The sequence below is a fragment of the Crocodylus siamensis genome, chromosome 4 (assembly GCF_052110815.1).
Source record: "Crocodylus siamensis isolate JL-2025a chromosome 4, ASM5211081v1, whole genome shotgun sequence".
In the NCBI taxonomy this organism is placed as follows: domain Eukaryota; kingdom Metazoa; phylum Chordata; order Crocodylia; family Crocodylidae; genus Crocodylus; species Crocodylus siamensis.
Window position 1 is genome coordinate 237,444,675 of NC_143398.1, and position 24,703 is coordinate 237,469,377.

General features: G+C 45.6%; 1 protein-coding gene across 1 annotated transcript in view; it reads right to left on the reverse strand.

Moving 5' to 3' along the window:
• KALRN (kalirin RhoGEF kinase) overlaps positions 1 to 24,703 on the reverse strand; it is a 764,809-nt gene that overhangs the window by 233,101 nt on the left and 507,005 nt on the right. The window contains exons 15-20 of the mRNA XM_090045976.1: positions 24,210 to 24,376; positions 14,633 to 14,752; positions 8,834 to 9,025; positions 5,602 to 5,751; positions 4,236 to 4,350; positions 606 to 721 (exon numbers count right to left, since the gene is read on the reverse strand). Of these exons, the coding sequence (XP_089902102.1) occupies positions 606 to 721; positions 4,236 to 4,350; positions 5,602 to 5,751; positions 8,834 to 9,025; positions 14,633 to 14,752; positions 24,210 to 24,376 (860 nt within the window). The remainder of the gene's footprint in view (positions 1 to 605; positions 722 to 4,235; positions 4,351 to 5,601; positions 5,752 to 8,833; positions 9,026 to 14,632; positions 14,753 to 24,209; positions 24,377 to 24,703) is intronic.

Genomic DNA, 24,703 nt, shown 5'->3' on the forward strand with positions numbered 1-24,703 from the left:
CACATCACTTTATAAATCACTGCTAAATTTGGCCCAAACCTGAAAGAAGGTGCAGAAGTTGCAGTAGGGACATATGTCTTTCTGTTAGTTACTTTTCCCATAATACTGTACTCTTCCACACCCAGGCAGCCACGTTCTGCTGTCTTTAATTAAGCAAAACTTCCAGCTTTGAGCTTCCAACTTTGAACTAATCAAACTTTGAGCTACATTCACATAAGACTCCCCTGGACTCTGCCAGTTTCTCTGAAGACCACTTGATGATGTGCAACACCTATCACTTCATAGATCACTTCCGTGTGTACCAAGAGCCCTTCCTCCAAACGCTGCGTTGTGTTGTACGAGGCAGAGCTATAGCTGAGATTTTAATCTGTCATTCGGCTTGTTTTTGAGCACCCGAGCAAAACAGACAGAAGATCTGCATTCATAAAAACTACGTCCAAAATGTGTTTTTTCCCTCCCCATTTCCATTTGCCAATTGCCAGTAACAGACTGCACACAGGGCTCGAGGGATGCGAAAGGTACTCAGCATAAATGAGTGATGTGGAAACAATCGTGATATTTTTTTAAAAACCAAGGAGACAGATGGGATGGGATTATTACACTACCTGCTTGGCACTGCGCTCAAAGACCACATATTGTTGGCACTGATCTAATCTCCGTTTCTTCAAGGTCCAGAAATGAAGAACCCGGTTCTCTCTCTGCAACAGCTCGCTGAGAATAGCTATAGGGCAAAACAAAAAGGCTGTGATGATGATGGACTCTGTAAGCAGAGGTGGCCATCGGCCACTAGAAACTGAGCTCACTTCTCTGCGGCTGAAGTCCGAGGCGCAGCATCCCTCAGCCAATGCTTCTTAACAAGGAAACCTGGGGTTAAAAAAGGGTGGTTGAAAAAATGAAATAGAGACAAAATGCTGGTGATTTTTTTCTCAAGTGAAAAGTCTTTGAAAATTAGGCCGTTTCAGTGTTACCTGAAAGTGTGCATGTGTTAGGGGAAGAGAGGGCGGCCAGAACAGATTTTGAACAGAACGGATGCTTAGACTAGTGCCAGAATAAATCAGTGCACATTCCTAGTTGTATCTTCAATCCATCGCCTACCCGGCTGCTTAATTCAGGAGTCTGAACATGAAGGAGGGGAAATGTTTTCCTCTAAGTCTACACCATCTGATGGAATGGCCGGAGATGACCACGCATTTAGGGCCAAGCAGAGGACACTGCATCTTTGTAGACATGCTGGTGTTTATGCAGCATTTAAGTCTGATCCAAAGAGGAATTGCTGCTGCTTCCTCTGCAGACACAACAGACTGGTGAGGTTCAGCTGTGCAGTGTGGGGAGTCTTTGAGAGGGATGTGAATCCCCGAGCACCGTGTGAAGCCCTGTGCAGTGAGTTTTTGTTCATGAGATAGGGATGGGACCTGCGATCAGCCTGTCTCCCCGATCCACTTAACTCTGCCCCACATCGAGAGAAGAAAGCCACTGATAGAAGCTTGTGCAACCTCAAGGCCACGAAGCAGCTGCATTAGTTCAGCTGCTGGCCGGTGCCCTAAGGAGACACCTCCCAGAAAATTCAGCCTGAGCCAAACCGTGCTCTGCAGTCTTTGTAGAAGAGGCTGATTAAACCCAGACGATCGACGTGGTGTTTCACTTGAAAATTATACACACAGAAGATTTATACGTTCTCAGTGACAAATATTTGCCCAACCTTCCCACTTTAACCTTACTAAGCCATGTGTAACCACCAGCATTAAGGGTTGTTAGTGGGTATGAAACCCAAGCGCTTCGTGCCACAGCTCAGGAGTTAACTGTGGCCATGGAGAGACGTTACTTTTGTAATGCCTACAAACTTGGGGAGAGACAGTGGGTGGAAGCCCCAGGGGACTGGCACTGGGAGGTAACAGGATGCCAGTGAGCAGTAAGTGGGCCCACCAGTGGGCTCCTCTCCTGTGGCGGGTGGATGGGAGCAGAGCTGCAGGGACAACCAACCCCATCACACGCTCCCTGGCTGGAAAACACACCTCTACATGCCTTCGCGGTGATCCAGCTGGGGACTTCTGCATGCCTGTAGGACTACATTTTTGTAGCACTGAAAAATACATTTGTAGCACTACAAGTGCCACAGCAAGGCATGTTTACACGTGTTCCCAGCACGGTGCCGGGAACTTTAATTAGCGAGCCACGCTAATTCAAAGTGCCCACGCGTCATCTATATCCACGTCACCATGCATCCCCACACTGAAAATATGGTGGTGGAGCACTTTGAATGAAAGCTCATTGGACACGTTTTATTTCAAAGCGTGCCACCACCATTTCCTCAGTGCGGAGACGTGTACCGATGCTGATACACGTGACGTGCGAGGCTGCCAAAGCACTTTGATTTCCGTGCTCTGGCAGACACGATTAATCAAGTCTGCTCCAACGCGCTGGATTTCCAGTGCAGCAGAGCAGGCTCCCGCACGTGTGTAGGAGCCTGTAATGTCTGTCCATAGCCGGAATTAGTTCACAACAGTTCTAATCTTTTAACTTCTGTGTGGACCATCTGCTAGAAGGGATATTATATGTAGCAAATATACCATCCACGCTAATTGAAAAGAAGAGATTTGGGGCCAGATTCCAAACTGGCTGCAGTGGAGCTATACTGGTTTTCAGCAGCTGAGGAACTGAAGCTTTACTTTTTTATGCACTGGGAGTTATCGTATAGGTTGCGATTTTATCAGATACCATGATTTCCAGCCCTATTCAGGAGTCTGTCGTTTTCTACTATAGAATAATTCTATTATTCTTAACATTTTATTAGCAAAAATCTCCTCTCCTTGCATAGGTAAAATTCCTACTGCAGGCAATGGAAATTTTGTCTGAGGGCTCATCTATAGGCAAAATTGAGCAGATTTCCACAAGGGACATCTAGGTTAGCTCCCTGTGTAGATGCTCTATTCCAGAATAAAACTGATTCACTGCAAAATCATTTCTCTGCTTTGGAAGTGCAATAATTATTCCAAAAGAAAGTGGCTTTTCTTCACAAATATAGAGTATTCAAACAGATAGATACGCTAGAATAGATTATTCTTCAACCAATTTCGCTGCACAGATAAGACTGGATTGAGAACTAAAGCCACGATTCAGTAAGGGAAAGTCTGAGCTGAACCTTAAATGTGCCTCTCTGAAGTCAGTAAGCACCACTTGCAAGTTAATATAGTAACGCATGTGTTTAAATACCAAGCTGAAGCCAGCTTAAAAGGCTTTGCCCATCCTTTTTAACACAGGCAGAAAAGAAAAGTGACAATGAAACTGATCTGACACGTTAGCGAACAATATTAAATAATACTGACTAAGATAAGATTGAAACTGAGAAAACTGATAGGAGCAGAAAGGGGAACAAAAGACCCTTTTGTTCGTTCTGAAGCATTTTCATCCTTTTACTGAATGCAACTAACCCATGCTCCTGTGTCCGTGGTACCAACACTATATAATGATGGCATCGCCATTAATCTGTCCTCTCTACAGCTTTACAAGTAAGCCAATAACAATAATAAAGACTTAGTTCTGCAGACTCACGTTGGCATGTTTTTATCAGAACCTTGCAGGATTGCTGGGCACAGATTAGCCACCATTCGATTAAGCAGCAGGGAGGAGTGGAAACGGAGCCAAAACCCTCAAATGTATCATCTTGCTGCAAACAAAATGCTTTCAACCAAATGAAAAAGCCTAGTGAAGGACGGTTGTGTTGGATGCTGCCTGACATAGCAGTATGACTTAGAGAACAAAGCACAAATTGATCTGAGTTGCATTCCAGTGACAAGCACATCCTGGTTTTGATTTCCTGCTCTTCTTGGCTGGACAGGTGCTGGATGGGATCTTGCATTTGATTTGTACCTGTTTGTACATATTCATGTGGATGTTTTAAAGGCAGGAAGACATCCCTTACCATCACCCTGTCTGACTTCTTGCAGAACGGAGACCATGGGACTGTTCTGTAATATTTTAACAGACAAGAGACACTACAGCGTGCCGGTGTTTGAAGGCCCCTTCCCTTCCTTCCTTTTGCACAAGCAACAAGGCCTCCTTTTCAAATGTCCTACAGCGTTCCAATTAAAGATATTGATAACGGCTGCTGTTTCAGCTCTGGAGGGGGGTCAGTATACCTGGAAGTTTTACAAAGATGGTTGTTTCTTTCCCTGACATTCAGGAAGCCAAGAGGAAAACAAAAATCCTTGCTGTTATCCTTGCATCAGTGCACTGACCTTTCACTTGCTGCTCAGGCCCCCTGGTATGGCTTGCTACTCCAGGCATGCTGACATTGTTCCTGTGAATGTACTTGAGGAATACTTCAGCATTTCTTCGTGCTAATGTGCAGGCCTAAGAAAAGCAATACCCTGTTACCAGTGAACATACAAAGCAAACCAAATGGAGCCTGTGACGGGCAAGCTCTTCACTTGTTCTGCACAAGGAAGTCCTTATGGATACAAGTACTCAGGAGAGCTTCAGCTGATGTCACGTCTCAAATCCAGCAGCTAATGAATTATTAGCCTTGGGGATGGGACTTCCTAAACCAGGGGTTTTTAACCTTTTTTAACAGGTGTACCCCTGGCGGCTGGGGGGAAAGGGGGTGGCACGCAGCTGGACATGGAGCGGCGGCAGTGGGGTGGTGGGTGGCAGCATTGGCCGCCGTGAGCTGCATCCGACCAGCTGGGTGGCACTTGCGTGGCCCGCAGAGGGGTGCCATTGCTGTCACCCCTGCCAGGCCCTGCTGCTTGGAGGCGGCAGCACAGGGCGGTGCATGGCGATGCTCCATCCCTGCCCACCCGCACATACCCCCTGGGACCTTCCCAAGTACCCCCAGTTGACAACCCCTGTCCTAATGTACTAAAGCACTTAGCTACTATGCTGATTTTATATCTTGAAGCAATTTAATGATGAGGATGTGCAAGGGCTGGTTCAAAAAAAATACACTGTAAGCTAAAACCAATTAACTTCCCATGAAATTTGCTTGTTGTTGTTGGCAATGTGAGATCCATACATTTCTCTTTTTAAGACTGTCCTGTGTGAGTAGTTTTGCATCCACGTAATGGGTGGCAGGATGCTAGCTCACTGACATCCAGACCTGTTTGCCCAGCAGCTCAAAAAAGCAACACCTGGATGGCAGGTGGAAAGCTCAGGAGCTATTCACACGCTACCTAGAGGAGGTAGAATTACTTCATCTATCTCTAGCTCATTAGCTACTAGGTCCAAGAGCGGAATTTAAATGGTACAGGTTTGAAACAAGGAAATGTAAAAATGCTTTGTGCTCTGTTTTTCCTTAATTTTCATAATTCTGTTTGAGGATAAACAGTTGGCACTCGTGAAGCAATCAACATGCTCCAAGTGTAACACAAACATTGCCTAATTAATCCTCACAACACATATCTAAAATAAGCACTACCATCTCTAGTACAGAGGTAGGAAACTTGTCCAAAGTTTACACTGTGAGTCAGGAGCAGAGCTCAGATTAAAAGCTCACAGAACTTACTCTAAATCTCTCTGCCTTCCAGGCCATAAATTGTCCAGAACATAAATAAACTGTTTTCCTCACCCAGAAGCTTCTGAACAATTAAAGAAGGAAGATCAGACCTTGAGAAAAGCTTCCTTCTGTTCCAGATGTTTGCTGATCAGCGGGATGACGTGGTCAATCTCAGCCGCCGGCCCCAGCTTGTCCCGGCCACCGCACCAGTCTTCGTCCCGTCTGTACTCCTGCTCCAGGCTCTCCAGGACGCTGCAGACCTGAACCACAACCCACAACGCAGCATCTCAGTTACTCCGATCCTGATCCATTTGTCAGGATGAAGAAGATCCATTAGACCCGAAGCAACCTACTGTAGGGCCGGCAGCCTCTGGCTGGAACAACCCCACTCCAGTCTGGTGTGGGCTGGGTAGCTTCAGTGCAATGATGCATGCACTGACTGGGCACCTGGGAACTGCACCCGGGCAGCTGCCACTGCTTTTCCCCTGCCTCTCATGCCCTGGCTGCAGTGTGGGCACCACTTCTAAGCCCCTGCGAAGCTGTGCCAGGGCCAAACAGCTGGAAACAGCATGCTGCTACCACTGCTTGTCCCTCCCCCGATCTCTGGCTGCAGCTTCCAGCTAGCGGGGAGCTGCGCTGGGGAGCTGGAAGCTGTGTCTGCATTGCGGCCTCTTCTCCTCCCCTGCTCCCCACACCCCAGCTGCAGCGTGAGCACAGCTGGAAGCTACCCAGCTCCGGCCCAGTTCCCCATGGGCTGGAAACCGTGCCCCCAGGGGGGCAGCTGAGTGATACAAGCACAGCTTCCAGCGGCCCTGCTCAAGTGCAGCTCCTTGCTGCCTGGCCCCACCAAGGGCATGGCCAAAAATGTTTCACACGCAGGCATTTGAGAACTTTGTCCACAGCAGCCAAGGCACTCAGCTGCAAAGCACTTTTGGGCAGAGGGCATTATCACCAGTTCTTTGGCTAAGGGCTCTCTATAGTTTGTGGCCAGGCCTTCTGATTCATCTTGTTGTAGGGCACAAACACTACTTCCCTCCCTAGCAATAATCCAGGCGAAGCCCTGCAGGTTATCCTGGAAGAGGAGTCTGCCTGGACTCAGAAGATAACCCTGGAAATGATCCCTATTTTGCTTAAGGTGCTTAAATCCTATTCAGGTCCAGGGGCTCAGCACATGCTTCTAGTTAAACACATGGATACATGCTGTCCTGAAACAGGGTCTTTTACACCAAAACTAACTGGCTTCAGATGCGCATTGAACTCTGTGAAGCAGTTTTTGCAATAGCTGGTTGAACCTGACACAGTTTAAGTTGGTGGAGGCATCTAGCATAGCTGCAGTTGTGCCAGGGCAAAGGTGCTAATGCAGGTGTGGTTTATTTCAGTACCTTTTCAGGGAAATGAGCTCACTAAACCAATACAGGATGTAAACCATGTGCAAAACAGCCTTTCATGAAGACAGTGTTTTTAAGTCTGTGAAAGGGCTTTTCCTGGTAGGTGTTGACAGTGAGTGACTGGAAGTCTAAGGGCATGTCACACCACTTCCCTGGGGTTGCTGAGAAGCACAGCTCTGCTCCATGCGTGCCAAACCCAAAAATGAGGCCGTGCAACCAGGCTGAGGGTTATTTCTGGGTTCTTGAGTGCTTTGAGATGTTTTGGAGGATTGATACTGAAACAACTAATCAAAAGCGTGGGGCAGCATTGCATTCATGCCTTTTACAATAGGACTGCTCCTTTATATGTAAATGACTTTCTTCTTTGTTAACATGAAGAGGCCCATTCATGTAAAGTCTGCTGTAAATACAGTCAAGAGGAGACTGCATTTACTGGAAATCCTGGGTGGCCCCACAATATAATGTTTCTGTGGAAGGAAGACAGACAAAAAGTTTGAACATTTCTTATAACCCTACAACGCCCCACCGCCTTGTCTGTCTTCCAAATCCAGCTCCCTGCAGGACTCGCCACTCGACTTCGGGGAGAATCAAAGCCCCAGGGCGTTATTCAAGCCATCCTCATCCAGCCAGGAAACAGAGAAAACATCATGCGACTTAACCGACCAGTCATACAACCCACATGTCGAAGAAAGATTTTTGTCAGCAAACAGTTCATGAGCATCATCCAAAATATCTTTACTCCAAACATTCACCACATCCATGGGACTACTGAATGAACTGGTGACCACTGCAGTATGCTCTCTGATCACTTAAATATACCAGAGGATACAAGATTTGATGAACTATGGGCTAAAATACTTTGGTAGCATGTCTTACTGCCTGCGGCATTAATGAGTCTCTCACTAGTTTCTTTTTCTCAACTTCCTTCAGGAGAATGGATTCTTTTCAACCCTGTGGACACAAGGGATGACCCTGGTTAAACTTCTTCCTAGTCGCTCAAGGCAAGGTTTGCATTTGCCTTGAACAGAGTTCAAAATGAGTTAAGCAAGTCCGACTGGAGGCCAGGCCCACAGCTGTCTGTGTCATCAATCAGCATGCAGAAAAAAAGTCTTCTGCGGCGTTTGGTAAACACTTCCACAATGTCAGGATGGTCCACAATGGTTGTGTGCATGTATACACACACACACACACACACACACACACACACACACATATATATACACACACACACATACACATGCACATATACAAACATATACATGTATACACACACACACACACACACACACACACACACATATGACTGTGTATGAATATCTCTGAAGCCTGTAATGTGAATCACTGTTTCCTTTTCTAACCTCAACCACAAAGATATTCGATATCCATGCTAGTGTATAACTGCGGTAAATTAAACCACATAATACCATTGAGCATCTACATGCTGGCCACGTCCAGTGCCAGGGTAAGCAGGTGCAATTCCTAATAGGACTTGCACCTGTTTGTGCATGAGGGAAAGTAATTTGGCCATTGGGGAAGGTGACACAATTGCGGACGCTGGCATACTGTGCTTTGTAATGGGTGGACTCCTGGAGCAAGGCAAGACAGCGGGGATGTACGATGCTTAAAGCTGCCTGCACTGACTTGCACTACTGGTTTGGGAGCAGTAACTTTAGAAGTCACTACATTTTTAGCCTCATGCTATCTGGTTAAAGCTAATTAAAATAAGGCAAGTATTAACTAGGAGCAAAAAACCTCCAAAAACAAAACGGGGGAAAAAACAGTTCATAACATTTTTTTTAGATTAAAAAAAATGAGATTTCAAGAATTTCCCTCTTTGAAGAAGGAAGAAAAGAAACTGATTGTGTTCCTATCATTTCAATTTGAAGTTGAACACACAATAGAGCATAGGTTATAACAATGCAGATTCCTGCAGAGAAGGCATCATTCACCTCACCTGCTCGGAGGTTTTATAAAAAGCAACTGATGCGTTGACTAGCTTGAGCCTGTCCTCCATCTTCAGCATCAGCTGTTGCCAATGTAGTGCCACTTTTTCAGCACACTCCCGGATAGCATCTGCATCGTAGTGTCCAGCCTGTAGCAGCACTTCAGCTTTCTGCTGGACCTGCAGGGCGCTCTGGTGCGTCTTCTGTAAGGAAGTGGCATGAAAGAGGGACTGTGTATGCGGGGAGGAAAGAGAGGTTTGTACAGATGTGCCATGCATATGGTAAAGAGGTGAGGTGAGGTGTGAGCATGGAGATGTGAGAAAGTGAAACATTTTCAGAGAGATTTTCTACGATGAACAATTATTTTTGTCAAGTACTTTGGTGCATCTTATTGACACAATTTGCAACTCAGTAGAAGTTGGAGAGCAGCAGGCACTGGCAGGTACCAGGCACTGCTACTTGGGCTGCAACCCTAAAAATCCTGAATCAATTAAGCCCTCTTTTATGCCCCAAATTTAACTTACAGCTGTCAGGAGCTCACATCCTGCTTCCATGCAGGGTCTGCTGCACCCAGCTTCAGTTGAAAAAACAGTATCTCAGCAAATATATTACAGTTAGCAAACAAAGGGCCTGACCCTGAAACATTTAAACTCCTAGTGTTACTCATGCGAGTATTCCCATTGGCAGCAGTAGGAGTATTTATGAGAGTAAAGGTACTCTGCTGCACAGCGTCTGCATAGTATTTCAACCCAGTGACCCCAGAAAACATAACGGTGACTTAAAGGAAACATTTTGCCAATGAAGGGTTATGTTCAGTTATTGTGTTGAATAAATGTAGAAGAACAGTTTCAACCATTGTTCATTATAATATAACGGAGTTATAACAGAGTTTGAGTTGCTTGTATGAAAAAAGGCCCATGAGGCTTTTGAAGATCTGAGTGATCTCAACTCCCCAAGCCCTGTACCAAACTGAAATGTGTCATATAACATACTCTGTGGCAGATGTGTAAATTTACTCTCATGGTAGCTGAACCGTGCTGTGTCAGGGGTGTTCCAGAACCGCGCCACGCGCGGCTGCAATGTGCATCATCAGCACAGTAAGAGGCTGTGATACTTCTGGGTATCCCCTGACTTTGCTCAGTGAATTTTAGCACAAGACAGTGAACAATCAAACAAGAAAGCCATTATAAAGGGGGCAGAGCTGACAAGACATATTGCTTGTGAGTGCACATCAGCTGATAGGTTGCAACTATTTTATTCATCAGCTCCAATCTCACAGGCCATGAAAATTAAATCATAGTAACTTAGCTTGTTTCATTAAGCTTGCTTTACTTACCACAGGATAGCAGAGTAGACACATGATATCATTACAAGAAAAAATTATAATCAGCTGAACTGGGGGAAACCCTACCTGTCTGCCCTTAAAATGGCATCATTCTTCCTCAGCCCATACTCTAATATAAAACTTTGGGAGTTACAGTGTATTTTCTCCGCCCACACAGCTGCTCAGCTATGAGTTTCGGGGGGACGGAGCCATGAATCCACTGACTTATCCACCTTCATTAAGCTATTCTGAGATGGAGCAACCAAGTAGCGGACTTTGCATTGTAACAAATGCAAGGGCAACCCTTAGGCTGCCCAAGGGGCATCTCTACACATGCATTAATGCGCTGTTCTTACTGCACATTACGCTCAGTACCTGCAAAGACAGGTACGGTCTTTTAGTGATGTTAATGAGCAGTAGACTAATTCTACTACGCATTACCATGGCTTTTGCCACGGCGTGCTCCTGGGCAGTAGAATTAGTCTACTGTGCATTACTGCACCCAAGGAGAAGGACAAGCAGTAGCTCTTCCTCATTCTTTCAGGTGGCTGCAGGACAGGGCACAGTTGAGCCAATATTTGATTTTAACGATCTGTATGGAAACCTGAAGACACTCGTGGTCTTTGTTTCATCTGTAGCTGTTAAAAGTATTGTGTGTGGCATTATGATCTAATCTCTAGACCTGGAAAGCAGCTAGAACGTGTCCAGTAAAATACTGTTGAATAATGCAAGACAGAGAAAGCTATTAGCAAAAAAGGATTAATACTCAACAGAAACATTTAGGAAGCCACTCAGGAACAACTGCTTGAATTTAATATCCAATGGCTTCACTGCTATTAGGGTGGTGGTGCTTATTTTAAATAGACTTTAAAGGATTTTAAATGAAAATTGAATTCAACATCTAGGATGCCTTTAGAGACCTGTTTCTCTTCTATGTGCTTTGCAGCTCTCTCCCCCATGTTGAGCTTTAAACACGATTAATATTTCATCTATTATTTTTTTCCTTTTACAACTTTTCTTCCTCACAGTGTTGTAACCCTCTTCCCCCTGTATGGCTTGCATTTCACAGTGGCAGCAAGCCATGATAACACGGGCAGCGCGTCTCCTGCCCCACAGTGCTGCATGTGGCTATGATCTGCTCAGTGTGATTCAGTGCCAGCTAGCTGATGCAAAAGGGGCAACTAAACTTTGGTTATTTTTCCTTAGGGAGCAATTGGATCCTAGTGGAACTGGATCAGAGCTGATTACTTGTCGAGATGCTCTTTCCACAACAATTAATAGCACTGATAAGAGGCACCAGGTTCCCTGAGGTTTACAGGACTGCATGAAGCAAGTATTATTAAACAATGAGTTCTTTCAAATGTCCCTCTAGAGAGAGAGTTTTTTTTGCAGGGGAACTGTGATTTTAAAGGTGGTGGCAAAGGGCTGCATGGTGTTTTGTGTTGTCTTTAAGATGTGCAGATTACAGGTAGAGGCCTGGAGAAAGCTGGAGTAATCCTTCACTCTCTCATGATAACATTAACTAATAGGATAAAGCCTAAGGAACCAGGCAGGTGCTCCATGGTCAGCACGAATGGGAGAATGCAATGCATCCCTTAGTATGGAACAAATATAATTCAAAACACAATATGCAGCTAGCAAGGGATGTGAAGGGTAACAGGAAGGGTTGCACAAGTATGTTGGTAGCAAGAGGAGGGTCAGGGAAAGTGCGAGTCCCTTACTGAATGGGGAGGCACCCTTGTGACGGAGGATGCAGAAAAGGCTGAAGTGCTCAATGCCTTTTTCATCTCAGTCTTCACAGGCAAGGGCAGATCCCAGACTATTTCACTGGGCAGCACAGATTGGGGAGGAGGTGAGCAGCCCTCAGTGGAGAAAAAACAGGTTAGGGACTCCCTAGAAAAGCTGGACATGTACAAAGCTGGATTGGATATACTCAGGGGTGCTGAGGGAGTTGGCTGATGTGCTTGCAGAACCATTGGCCATCATCTTTGAAAACTCATGACGATCAAGAGAGGTCCCGGATGACTGGAAAAGCGCAAACACAGTGCCCATATTTAAGAGAGGGAAAAAGGAGGATCCAGAGAACTCCAGACCAGTCAGCCTCACCTCAGCCCCTGGAAAAAATCATGGAGCAGATCCTCAAGGGATCCATTTGTAAGCACTTGGAGAAGAAGAAGGTGGTTAGGAACAGTCAGCATGGATTCACCAGGGGCAAGTCATGCCTGACCACCCTGGCTGCCTTGTAGGCTGGGATGATTGGCTCTGTGGATGCGGGGACACCGGTAGATGTGGTCTACCTTGATTTTAGCAAGGTTTTTTGATATGGCCTCCCACAACATTCTCGCAGTAAAGCTAAGGCTAGATGAATGGACCGTAAGATGGATAGAAAACTGGCTGGACCATCAGTCTTAGAGAGTAATAATCAATGGCTTGATATGTAGTTGGCAGTGGTATCAAGCGGAGTGCCCCAGGGGTTGGTCTTGGGGCTGGTTTTGTTCAATGTCTTCATCAGCAACCTGGAAGATGGGATGGCATGCACCCACAGCAAGTTTGCAGATGACACCAAGCTGGGGGAGTAGTAGATACGCTGGAGGGTAGGGCTAGGATTCAGAGTAACCTAGACAAATTGGACAATTGGGCCAAAAGGCATCTCATGAGGTTCAACAAGGACAAATGCAAAGTCCTGCACTTAGGGCAGAACAATCCCCTGCACCGGGACAGGCTGGGGGTGACTGGCTGGGCAGCAGCTCTGCAGAAAAGGACCTGGGGGTTGCAGTGAACAGTTGCTGAATAGGAACCAGCAGTGCGCCCTTGTTGCCAAGCAGGCTAATGGCATCCTGCATTGGTAGGTGTGTTGCCAGTAGGTCAAGGGAAGTGATATTCCCCTCTGTTAAGCACTGGTGAGGTTACATCTGGAGTCCTGTGTTCAGTTTTGGGCGCCTCACTACAAAAAGGAGGTGGACAAATTGGAGAGAGTCCAGCAGGGGGGAATAAAATGGTTCAGGGGCTGGGAGACATGACCTGTGAGGAGAGGCTGAGGGACGTGGGCTTATTTAGTCTAGAGAAGAGGAGACTAACGGGGGATTTAATAGCAGCCTTCACCTCCCCACAGGGGGGCTGCAAAGAGGATGGAGCTGGACTGTTTTCTCAGTGGCGGCAGATGACAGGACAAGGAGCAATGGGCTCAAGTTGCAGCAAGGGAAGTTGAGGTTAGATATTAGGAAGAAATTTCTCACTCGGAGGGTAGTGAAACACTGGAACAGGTTACCCAGAGAGGTGCCGGGCTCTCCATCCTTGCAGGTTTTCAAAATCTGGCTAGACAAAGTTTGGCTGGGATGATCGAGTTGGGGATGGTTCTGATTTGAGCAGTGGACTGGACTAGCTGACCTCCTGAGGTCCCTTCCAGCCCTAACTTTCTATTATTCTATACTGTACATATATTCCTGTTTCTATTTGTAAATACGTGGATGTCTGCATGCACACAAAGACGAGGGCAGAAAATGGCCCCTCTTGTACAGCCGTTCCGGAGAGTGAATGCCCTCACTCCAGCCCCTCATGCAGCTTCTGTTGCCTCCTACCCTCCCTATGCTCCTCTACCCATTGTGTACCTGGAAGGGAAGTGTTTGCAATCACAATTTGCTTTTGTGAGGCATAGTTATCTTATGCACAGAGGTTGTAGCTACACCCCAATTTAACCTATAGATAACACAGACTGTACCTCTCGTCTCTTGCCCCATTCTAACAAACCAATATTATGACAAAGCAGTTGTTTGCTGAACTTTCCCTGTTTGCTCAAAGGCAGCAGAATTAAGTCAAACAAAGATTTCCTCTGAGAGGGCTGTATAATCCTCCATGATGAATATATTCATAAGTGAGTGCCCTAGAAATGAGCTACAAATTTTGTTCTGAGAAAGAGCCAGGCTTTGTGGACGTTTCCCAGTTTGAGTTCACATCTATGAATTTTAATGTTGTTTCTTAGCAAAGGACTGATGAGGGTGCGTGCATGTGAGCGGCTCTCACCAGTGCCTGTGTTTACACCTGACAGCAAAAGGATTCGCTATCAATGATATGCTATTTATTTCACTGTTAACACCCTGCCATATTATGAAGACGGAGATAAATCTTCTTGTTCAAAGTTGTGATAGTGTTCAAGTGATGTTGTAGCCATGATGGCCCAGGAAATATTGGAGAGGCAAGGATTTTTGCGGGCGATATCTTTTACTGGACCAACTGCACGGTTGGAAGAAACAGAGAAGACTCGGGGGGGAATGCCTTCGTTCTAGAGGTTGTCTTGGTTTCTCTCACCATACAAGTGGTCCAACTGGAGCTATCACCCAGAAAAATCCTTGCTTCTTTTCAAAGGTTGTTTTTATTTCCCCCTTTCCCTTCTTTAAGCTCACAGTGCTTTGACTTATGGCTGAGAGACAGTCCCCATCTACATGGTTTTTCTAGGAAAGAGAAAAAAATGTTGCTCCATGGGTGTTACCTCTATGGCCAGCTGGAATTGCTCATGTTCTCGCTGGAGCTGCTCAGCTTCTGAGAGGGAGCTTGCATTGACGAGGCTGGCATTGAGCATCGACTCCCCGTTCCGAATCCAGCCCAGCACCTGCAAAGAGAAGGGATGTACTTCAATACAACTGGTTCTTGCAATTACACCCTCTGCTAATGCTTCTGGCCTCGAAAAAAATTGTGCAGATGAGCAGAAAGTAATTCCTTGGTTGAGGATTTCTTTACATACACATTGATCTTCAAAGGGACAAAAGATTTCACTGAAGAAGCTATTGCTCAAAAGATTATGTTGCAACAGGACTCGGAGGGCAAAGCACTGCCCACGTCTTCCAAGTTCTACTCCCAAATGTGAATGCTCCTCTGTGCAAATACCGTGGGACGGGGATGAAAAGGAGAACAACAGGACAGACGGTTCAAAGTAAACACAAGGATCTTCCACTTCCTGTTGAAAGCACTGGCCATATTTATGTCTGAAGGTTGCATGTTCACTTTTAAAAGCTGCTTTGTTTTAACTTGCATCTACTTAGCCAAGGGAGAGTTCTTAGGTAAAGCGGCATATAGACATTTCACCCAGGGCAGGCCTTATGAGGAGAGGCTACGGGACCTGAACCTGTTTAGCCTCCACAAGAGAAGGTTAAGGGGGGATCTAGTGGCCTGTTACAAACTAGTCAGGGGGGACCAGCAGGCATTGGGGGAGTCCCTGTTCCCCCGGGTGCTGCCAGGAGTGACCAGGAATAACAGTCACAAGCTGGCGGAGCGTAGGTTTAGATTAGATATTAGGAGGCGCTACTTCACAGTCAGGGCGGCTAGGGCCTGGAACCGGCTTCCAGGGGAAGTGGTGCAGGCTCCTAGCCTGGGGATTTTTAAAAGGAAGTTAGATGAGCACCTTGCCGGGGTCATCTGACCCCGGTGCTCTTTCCTGCCAAGGCAGGGGGTCGGACTTGATGATCTACCTAGGTCCCTTCCGACTCTAGCTACTATGAAACTACTATGAAACTAAGATCAGTCAGGCTCATTAGCTTTAGGGGCCCACAGTGGATAGCAATGCACATTTGTATCGCATCTTACTGTATTTTTGCAACCACCAGACCTGTGGCCACACTGTTACGTGTTTTGCTGGATCCAATGTACTCGTGGTTTCAGTGACCTTTGGGATGAAGTTACATTTTAGACTTAGATCACACTAAAGGCATTTAAAACATGAGCATCTGCATGCTTATGCTCAGCTGCAGCACTCGTTAACTCTGAGCATCTCAAAGTTGTACCACTTCAGGCACGGGTTAACTGTGGGCTGGGCTACCTAGCTTGTGTTTGGATAACTTCAGGCTGCTCCACTGAGATGAAATGAGCAATATGCAGTTCTCCAGCACACAGGATGCACTGTTCCCAGAAACCATCTGGACACACCCTATTAGTTTACTGCAGCCTAACAGGGCCACACATGTAGACCCAGAGACTTTACTGCAGAGCTCTGCTTATGTAGACGCACCCAGGAAGTATTAGCCTAGTCTGCAAATGGTACCACTAGTTTAAACAAAGGCTTGATCCAAAGCCAGATGAAGGTTAAAACCAACTTTCCATTAGACCTGTTTTCTCTTTATGTGGGTTTTGGTGCAGGCTCCAGCATTCAGTTTGCAAATGCGCTGGAAATCTTCACTGTACAACCCTTTGTGCAAGCGTAGCTCGTGATCTATAGAGCTCTGAAATTCAATAACACTGCTTCAACATTCTAGATAGCAATTTACCTTTTCTCCCCCAAGTTACTCATTAAAGGGCCTTAAAGAAACAATTTTTTCCCTTTACATCATATATCACTTTTCTCACTGCCCTGTGCCTCCCTCTGGGATAAGGAAATTAGCTGTCCGTAGAAGGAAAAAAAAGGAACTAGTCTACACATGTAGCTGACCCTAATTTGTAGAAAATAGCATTCGGCACAGATCAGCACTGCAGTAGTTTTCTTTTTTCAGCTCGCTCCATTTCATCAGCAGGCATTACTCTTGCTGTACAAAACGCAACACAGAGGCAGAGAAAACAAAATGGGATTATCATATAGTGATCTTTTTGTCCAGGAGTTTGTATAATACGCCAGATGAGTAACCTACAGACTACAGACTACGTTGTACCATGGTACAAAACTACTCTGTTCCTTGAAGGAAGTTAACCAAAGGATCCCTCTGCCTTGGCACAATTTGAACTGGCAATTTCGTAACCCATACAGTTTTACATCTTTGCTGTGATGCGACTTGGGCCTTTGAGAATTCAGAAGGCACGGAGCATTTCTTTTAGAAAAGGAACAGCTGAGCATAATCACTAGTTTTCAGGAAGCAATCAGACTATCACAGGACATTTTTAGGGAGCAGTTTTCATGTATCAGACATTAAGGCTGATGGTTTTTAGCTTTTTTTCTTCATTTTCTGGAGCCCATTGACTGCATTCAGAGCTCCATCATACAATGCTTTTACTTAACTTTTGGGAGTACATTTCATTCTCATGAATTGGAGGTACTTTTAGCATTGAATAAAGTCAGATATAGTACACCCAACTGAAGATGCAATTCTGAAATTAGTATTCTCCAATGATTTGCACCAGTGCAACTCAATCACTTGTGAAAGCCCAGTACAAAAGGGCTGTGAGTGTGAGTGAAGTGGATCTGTTGGACAATTAAAGCAAAATTCACCTTCATCATTGCAAACACGTTAAATGTAGTCTGTACTCAGCTCAGCAGTCACCTGCTGCTTCCTGAATCTTTGTGGCACAGGAGGCAAAGAATAAAGGTTAGATGTATACTGCTCATCCCGATCATCCTCAGATCTCTGAATCCTGAAGCTCCTTTTCATGTTACCAGGAGCCACCACCTCATGAAGCTGGAAAAAAGCTCTTTCCAGGCGCAGGGATACAAAGCTAGGCCCTGATTCTGCAAGCATTTACCAGTCACTCTCTCCAACTTAAGCACACGAGTAAATGTTTGCAGGAGCAAAGCTGAGTGCATTAAAGCAATGCCTCGCAGGTCCTCACATAGGCAAAATGCTTTTTAATATACTTTCTTTTTTGTCCATTTGTTTAAATACAGCAACAAGCATCACTGTCTTGGTCTTGGGTGTCCACATGTAGCACAACTGATCAATACCAAGTAAATTAACTGTCTAAACGCCAACTACTTTGAGAGCAATATATTTCTCATCTTTGTCAGCTTCTGTCAAAAACAACCATCTTCTGCATTACTGAATGAAGCAGGCAAGTGGAGTACATACATCAGTGATAATGATTACAAAAAATTATTCTAATAGCATATGTTGGGTTATAAATCAGAGCTCACTTGGTGAGTCAAGAAGCATAAACCCCGAAGTGTCCGCTAGAAAGAATAGCACGCAGTCCTGGAAGCCTACCAGCAATGTAAACCCATCTATCCTCCATCCTAACTCCTTCGTTTCTTAGTTCATATTTATTTATCTTCATCTGCCTAGTCAGGAAGCTTCATCAACAGTTTCTGTGCTTATAAATAATATAAGGAATAGCTTAATCGGCACTGCTTGTAGTGGTGAGACTGGATAACTTCCGGCACACTTTATCAGGTGTAGGAGTTATTAGAGCAAGTAAGGCAAACCACACCTGAGAATTCAGGGTGCAAGGTGCTTAGAGACACCAGGAAGAAACTGGTTTCTCCCAGTGTACCATGTTGCATGACCCACTGCCCTGCACTAGTTGGGGGAAAGGGCAGGGTTTAATCCAGAGGCTTAACAAAGTGGCTGGGACCAGGGGCAGCTGTCACACATGGGACTGCATCTACACTAGATGTTTACTAAGCAGTTGCCTAATTAACTGTGGAGTAAATGTCTCAGTGTCTACATGTACTCCCCTATTAGGGCACATGAAGTTAATAAAACCCACAACAGCATAGGACTTGTAAATGCTCTGGAGGCTTTTGCATGTAGCAGCGCATGTGTAGATGCTGACCCGGCTGGCTGGGGCACAAGGGTGCTTCAGTGCCTGGGCTGCCTGCTGGCTAGCCCTGTGCTGAAGCACCCTCGTGACCCAGCCAGCCCCTCTGCAGCACTGTCAGAGCAGCCCCAGGCTGGCAGGAGGACCCCCGGGAGCCCTGCCAGCTGGGGCTGCTGTGACATGGCTCAGTGAGCTGCGCTCCTAGGTGAACACGTAAATCAAGTGAACACGTAAATCAAGTGCCCGGGGAAGCAATACACTGGAAAGCAATAAGCTCCACAGTGTATTGCTGCCCTCTAATGGCACGTGTAGACGTGCCCAGGAGGACTTCCGATTGCCACCATGCTGCCAGTGTGATCGTGCAGCTGCAGCAGTAGCTGGTGTTTTTTTTCCTTCCCCCACCCAAGTCAGCAGCCCAGGGCCCTGTCCTAGTGACACCACTGGTTTAACCTTTCTCTGCAGCTCCAGGTGGAAGTAGCTGCAGGCAGGATCACAGAACGAACGGTTTGCAAACCCCTTTCTTCTGCAATAAGCCTCTGCAGTAAGGAGGTATGTTATTGGAGTTAATCTCCTTCACTCGCAGGAGAGCCTCATGCTTCTGCCTTGCTAAAGCTTGGACAGGTTCTCTTTTGTGAAGCTGCTTGTAAGCCAAGTACGCACAGAAGATCAAAGGATAGCAACTGGGCTAATCAGTATAAAAGGAAGGATATTTAAGCTACAATTAGACAGTGTTACAGTAATCTTCTAAAGGGTAATTGAAATTGTGAAGAAGTGGACAGTGACTTTGCTACTAGTCTGCTACCAAAGCCCTATTCATCACAGTCTTTTTGCATTGCTTTTGGGCATCTCTACGAATTCCTGTATAGCGTGCTTCGGCAGGGGAGTCGTAGAAGTGTAGGTACGGTGTCTCAGAGAGCCAGGACTATCAGCCCTGTTCTGGACTCATGCCAAAGGCTGCCCCAGGCTGACTCAGCAGTAGACGGGCACCTGGTCATTCAGGCTGCAGATCCGAAAGGTGGCTGGACTTGGTGCTGGCCACATTACTTCCTCGTGTGCTGCTGTCTCAGAGACTGGTGTCGTTTAACCACACTAGCCCAGTGGACTGTTAAGCTTGGAAAGACCTTTCAGGATCGAAGTATGGTGAGATCTATTGTGTGCACATCCCAACTACAGCTCCAGAAAGGGATGGTGAGACCCAGTCTAATACCCTAGATCAAGGGTCAGCAACCTTCTACTAACCCAGGCCATGCCTTGCAAGCCGGCTGGCGCTGTGGGCCACCACTCTCCTCCAGCCAGCCCAGCAGTGGTGAGCAGAGGCTGCAGTGAGGGAGAGCAGCCTGGAGTAGCTGGCTGGAGAGGCTGGAGGCAACCAGTGCACCGGATCAGATGGCTGGAGACTTGTGCATCCTTAGCAAAATGCAGATTGGATCGGACCTCATTTGGGACTGTCTCAGCAATTTACAGAACTTGTCTTCCCCCGTCAGGTTTTTATTTTACCTCTATTGAGCAGAGATTTCATTTGCATACCCAAAGCTTGCTTGCGCATGCCGTATCTATAGTGCAAGAATGAGTGCCGAGCCTTTTCACTTTGCCTCAGAGTCAGAATTAGGACTAGAAAATGATTGCAGGTGAGAATTTACATATTTTCACCTGGTATACAAGCCCTGCTCACAAATTGACTCACTCTTGGCGGGTGCTTAATACCCTTTTCATTTTAAAAAAAAAACTGTATAGAAGCTTCTGAAACAGCCCCGAGACACTTCTCTGATCATTTCCATATATTAATAGGCTCACTATTATCTGGGAATGTGCAGAGAGGCTAACACTAAAAGATGCCCTTTAAGCAGACATTTCTTACAAATGACAGATTTTATCAATTTTGTTGAAGCAGAGATTAAATACTTCTGGAGTTAAATAAACCCCCAAGACTCCCTGAAGAGGCCTAATCATTTCATTTATGACTAAAAAGCAATAATACAATGGACCTCTCTTAGTGCTAAGCCATCTTGCCCTGCAGAACAATTTCCATGTAAACAGTTTGCACTAGAACCGTAATTACAATGCACTGAAACAATTAGCAACTTTCCCTCTAATTTCCTCCAAACAGGGTTTTGCTTTCTCTGGGTTTCTCCGTAATTAAACACCAGGGTCAAATTCTGCTCAGCCTTACACCCTGAAGCTCCACTAACATCAAAAAGGCAAAGGATCAGGCTTTACATACAAAATGAAAATTGAGGAATAGCTGGCATCTCCTAGGGTAAAAAACAAAAGGGTTTCTCTGCTGTAGTGATGATTAGTTTGCTTTACTTCGAGCTGTTTTCTTGCTGTTTCCAAGGCAGAGTCAAGGCCATGTTAACGCTACAACTCTAAATACCTTGGCAGAGATTTTCAAAGAAAACGATGTGAAAATAATCTATATCTCCAGGTCCCGGTCAGGTGGTCCGAGGAGCTTTTCTTACCATAACAAGGGAGGAGCTGCCCGTCTTCAAGCAAGGCCAGTTCAAGACTTACTAGCTTCAGGTTTCCAAAGCGTTCTTTTTTCATATCAACTTGGCAAAAAAAAGTCAAGCACATCCTGCTGTCTCCTGAAGAGCTGGCTCACATGCTTTCAGTACATTGAGCTGTGATCAAATCTGAAGCAGTCCCCAGGGCTGGAGGGGCACCAAGCCCAGAAGAGGAATGAATTCAGTAGCAAACAAGCTGAGATGGGTACAGCAGGGTACTGCCAGGAGATACGGTATCAAGAACGGTCTTATATAGGAAACAAAAATATACTGCACCAAGATGAAGCCAGGCCAAATACCTACAAGTACTGCATTACAGAGTCTGTTTGAATCTGGTTTCCGTAATATGTTTCTGCTCTCGTTTTTGCATAAGCCTTTCAAGCTTCATACTGCAGAGAATGAGCAGCACCCAAGCGGGAGGGGTTGCGTCCTTGAGAGGGTCTCCTGCTTAATCTGAAAGAGCTTGAGAACCAGTGATCTATACTATTTCTACTCTGATCAGGGTCACAGAACATCGCGCTTTGAGTTGTTCCACTTCAGCGGTCCCGAACTTCGATTCATTGTGTTGACGTCCAAGCCCTTGAAGCATATGATTTACAGTAGAATTCTTTCCTAAATGAGACTTGAATAGATATAGACGGGAAAAAGGCTTTGGATTTCCATGAGCCATTATATTAAAATGCAAACACATGTACGCATTCCAGAACTCAGCTGATTTTCCAGCGTCAGCGGTATTTCACCAGAGTTACAGTAAGTTGTCTGTGGCAACCATATCTCAGGCAACCCTGCAGGCCAAATGCAATTTGGTAATGCGACTGCGAACATCCATCGTCTTAGATGCTCTAAAATTAAAGTGAAGGAAACCTGGACCAGATTGCAGATGAACAAGAAGCCAAAAAAAAATCAATATATTTTTTCAATTGTACTAAGTGGTTGTGAATATGACTCATCCCACAGGAAACCAAGTACAGCCACCTCATGATAGGTCGCAGATCTATTTTAATTTGGCTCTTTTCAAGGGAAGCTGTAGCTATAGTAATTTATAGGTTAATAAGCAATGGACTTTTCAGTATTTGGCTGAACAAATAAAATGAGTCTTAGCTCTTGGCTTGCTGAAAGGTCACGGAGTAATAAAAAAATGTGATGATCCCAAATACTGTTAAGGAAACATTCATTCAAAAGACCGGATTGGGCTTGACTCGCTGTCAACTTTAGATGGTTTGGTCCTGAATCCGTAAATGTTGTTAGATTCAAGCATCTGGTTTGCAGACCAGGTGCAACCCTGCCAACGGCATGAAGAGTGCAAAGCCACCGCTGGATTGTTCTGAAAGCAATGGCAATGAAAATGAGTCCGACCCAAAATGAAGGGCTTGGATCCCATAATAGCCATCTTCATAGGGTTCCTGCCAGAGATGGTACTCCTCTGTATCTCCTAGCCTAAGCTGGTGTGGCTGTGAACTATGACAGAGCTGCGTGGAAATGCTCCAGAGCTAGGTCTGCTGTAGGACAGAGTGCCATGCTTCTTACAGAAAGAGAAAATGGGGGACCTGCGGAAAGACAGACACTACGCCCACAGAGGATGATGCTGACAATGGCGGTATTAATAACAATGACTTCTATTCTGAAGAGTTTCAAGACACTTTGCCAATTCTATAGAGATAACACTTCACCAGAAACTGAAATGCAAGATGCCATTTAAAAAAAAAATGGAAACACCCCCCTCCCCCAAAGATGAAACTATGAGATGTCTATGCTGGTATCTTTTAGGGTTGCAAAACAAACAGGAGTATGCTTCTTTTTAAACATGCTCTGATATTGCCACTGCCAACTTTTGACTCTAGATCTCCCTGGAGTCATGTGCCATTAAAAATGTACTTTGAGCAAAGCCCCTCAGTGTTGACGATTTCTATCCTCTTTGTCATCAGGCGCTCACCACTCAGTACACCAGACTTGCCGCCGAGGAAACACAAACCAAGTTCTGCTTACTAAAGCAGCCGTTCGAACAAGCTTGCTGTGCTGCTTAGAAAAGCCATCATTGGAATGGAGGAAATTTAAACCTGGGACACTTCAGGTGTATAAAAAGGACCCATTAAAACCTGAGCAACAGAATCAGATTCTATTTCCCCTATTAGGTTGCACTTAGGCACCTAAGTGCGAGTCTCTAATAGTTTGTGCAAAAAATGGGTGGTGCCTCCTCACTGCTTTTTTTTGCGACTCATTCTTAAAGGTGAGATGAAAGTGCATCACAAAGGAGGATGCATTAATGGATTTGCAGGAATGGACCACGGACAGAACTACACTTAGATGCCTAAGTCCAATTAGATGCCTAATAGGCGGACTAGAATTTGGTCCAGTCACCTCGCTGAAATGCAGCCATCTCTGGAGTGCGAAGTGGCACTTCTCAGCAGTATGCTGCAAAGCATGCAACAGCATAAGGCAGAAAGTGAAGCTGTGTGGCGGATCCAAGGAAAACAGCAGGGGAAATGTAGACTAGCAGAACCCAGCCAACTAAGCTGGAATGGCGTCAGAAAAAAAGCAAAGAAGTGCTTGTAAGGTTGCTAGATAACTCAGTTAAAGTCAAAGGTGGTCAGGGGTTTTTATCTCAACCACAACATTGTCAATACAACTGAGGTCCTAACAGATTGGTAAAAGTGCAAAAACCAAATAAAGAGGCTTAACCTAGAGTAGTGTCAACTTTCGGCCAGCGTCCTCAGCTGTCCCTTACTCAGAACAATGCTTTCGGCAGATGCTCCGCAAAGCATGCAAGTCGGATCCATCATTACTCTACCCCCAGCGCGCGTGTTGCTCGGCTGCACGCTCCCATTTAAGAACTCAGGGGTTGGTTTTACACGGAACATGAGCATAAATCCTATGAATAGTCATGGACCTTACACACGTATGAAGGAGAGAAGAAACCCTACTATTTATTATTTGTCCATGCTTGCTTGGAGACCTGGGAACTGACCAATACTGCGAAGGAAAGGGATGAACGCTGCGTACCTTGAAAGGTAGACAAGTTGGCAGCAACAGGCTTATGGGCCTGCCTGCCTTGTCACTGCTTTCAAGACCCGTTTGAGCCATCACAGTTTAATGGCTGTGATAGAGTCTGACCTGCTTGACCTCCGCCTGGAGGTGTCGGAGCTGCAGGCACTGTTCCAGCCGCTTGTGAGTCTGATCGGCGTTAAGCTCTAGCTCATGCTGTTTCTCGTGGAGGAACTCCAGCAGCTCTTGCACTTGCGTTGCAAGATCAATGTCCTTTTCACAGATCAGCTCAATGCCTAAGACAAAGCAACACAGAGAGCAAAAGACAATTTCATTTATTTGCAATGCCTTCTGCAAGCATGTTTGCAGCCTGGAAGAATTTTGCCGCATTGTGGTGAGCCTCTCCTAGCGATTTATTCTTGCTAAACTCTCAGATAGCACATGGTTTTTTGTAGTGCGTGGGCTTGCCTATTAGTGCAGTTGAATTTCCTATAAAGGGATGTTTCTGTGCTGAAAGCTATTTGTCTTGGTCACCTGCAAATGGCCACTAGGACATGGTTTGACTCCAACATTTGTGGAGCTAGGCATTTAAAAAAAAAAGCCTGATGAAGTCGAAATAATCA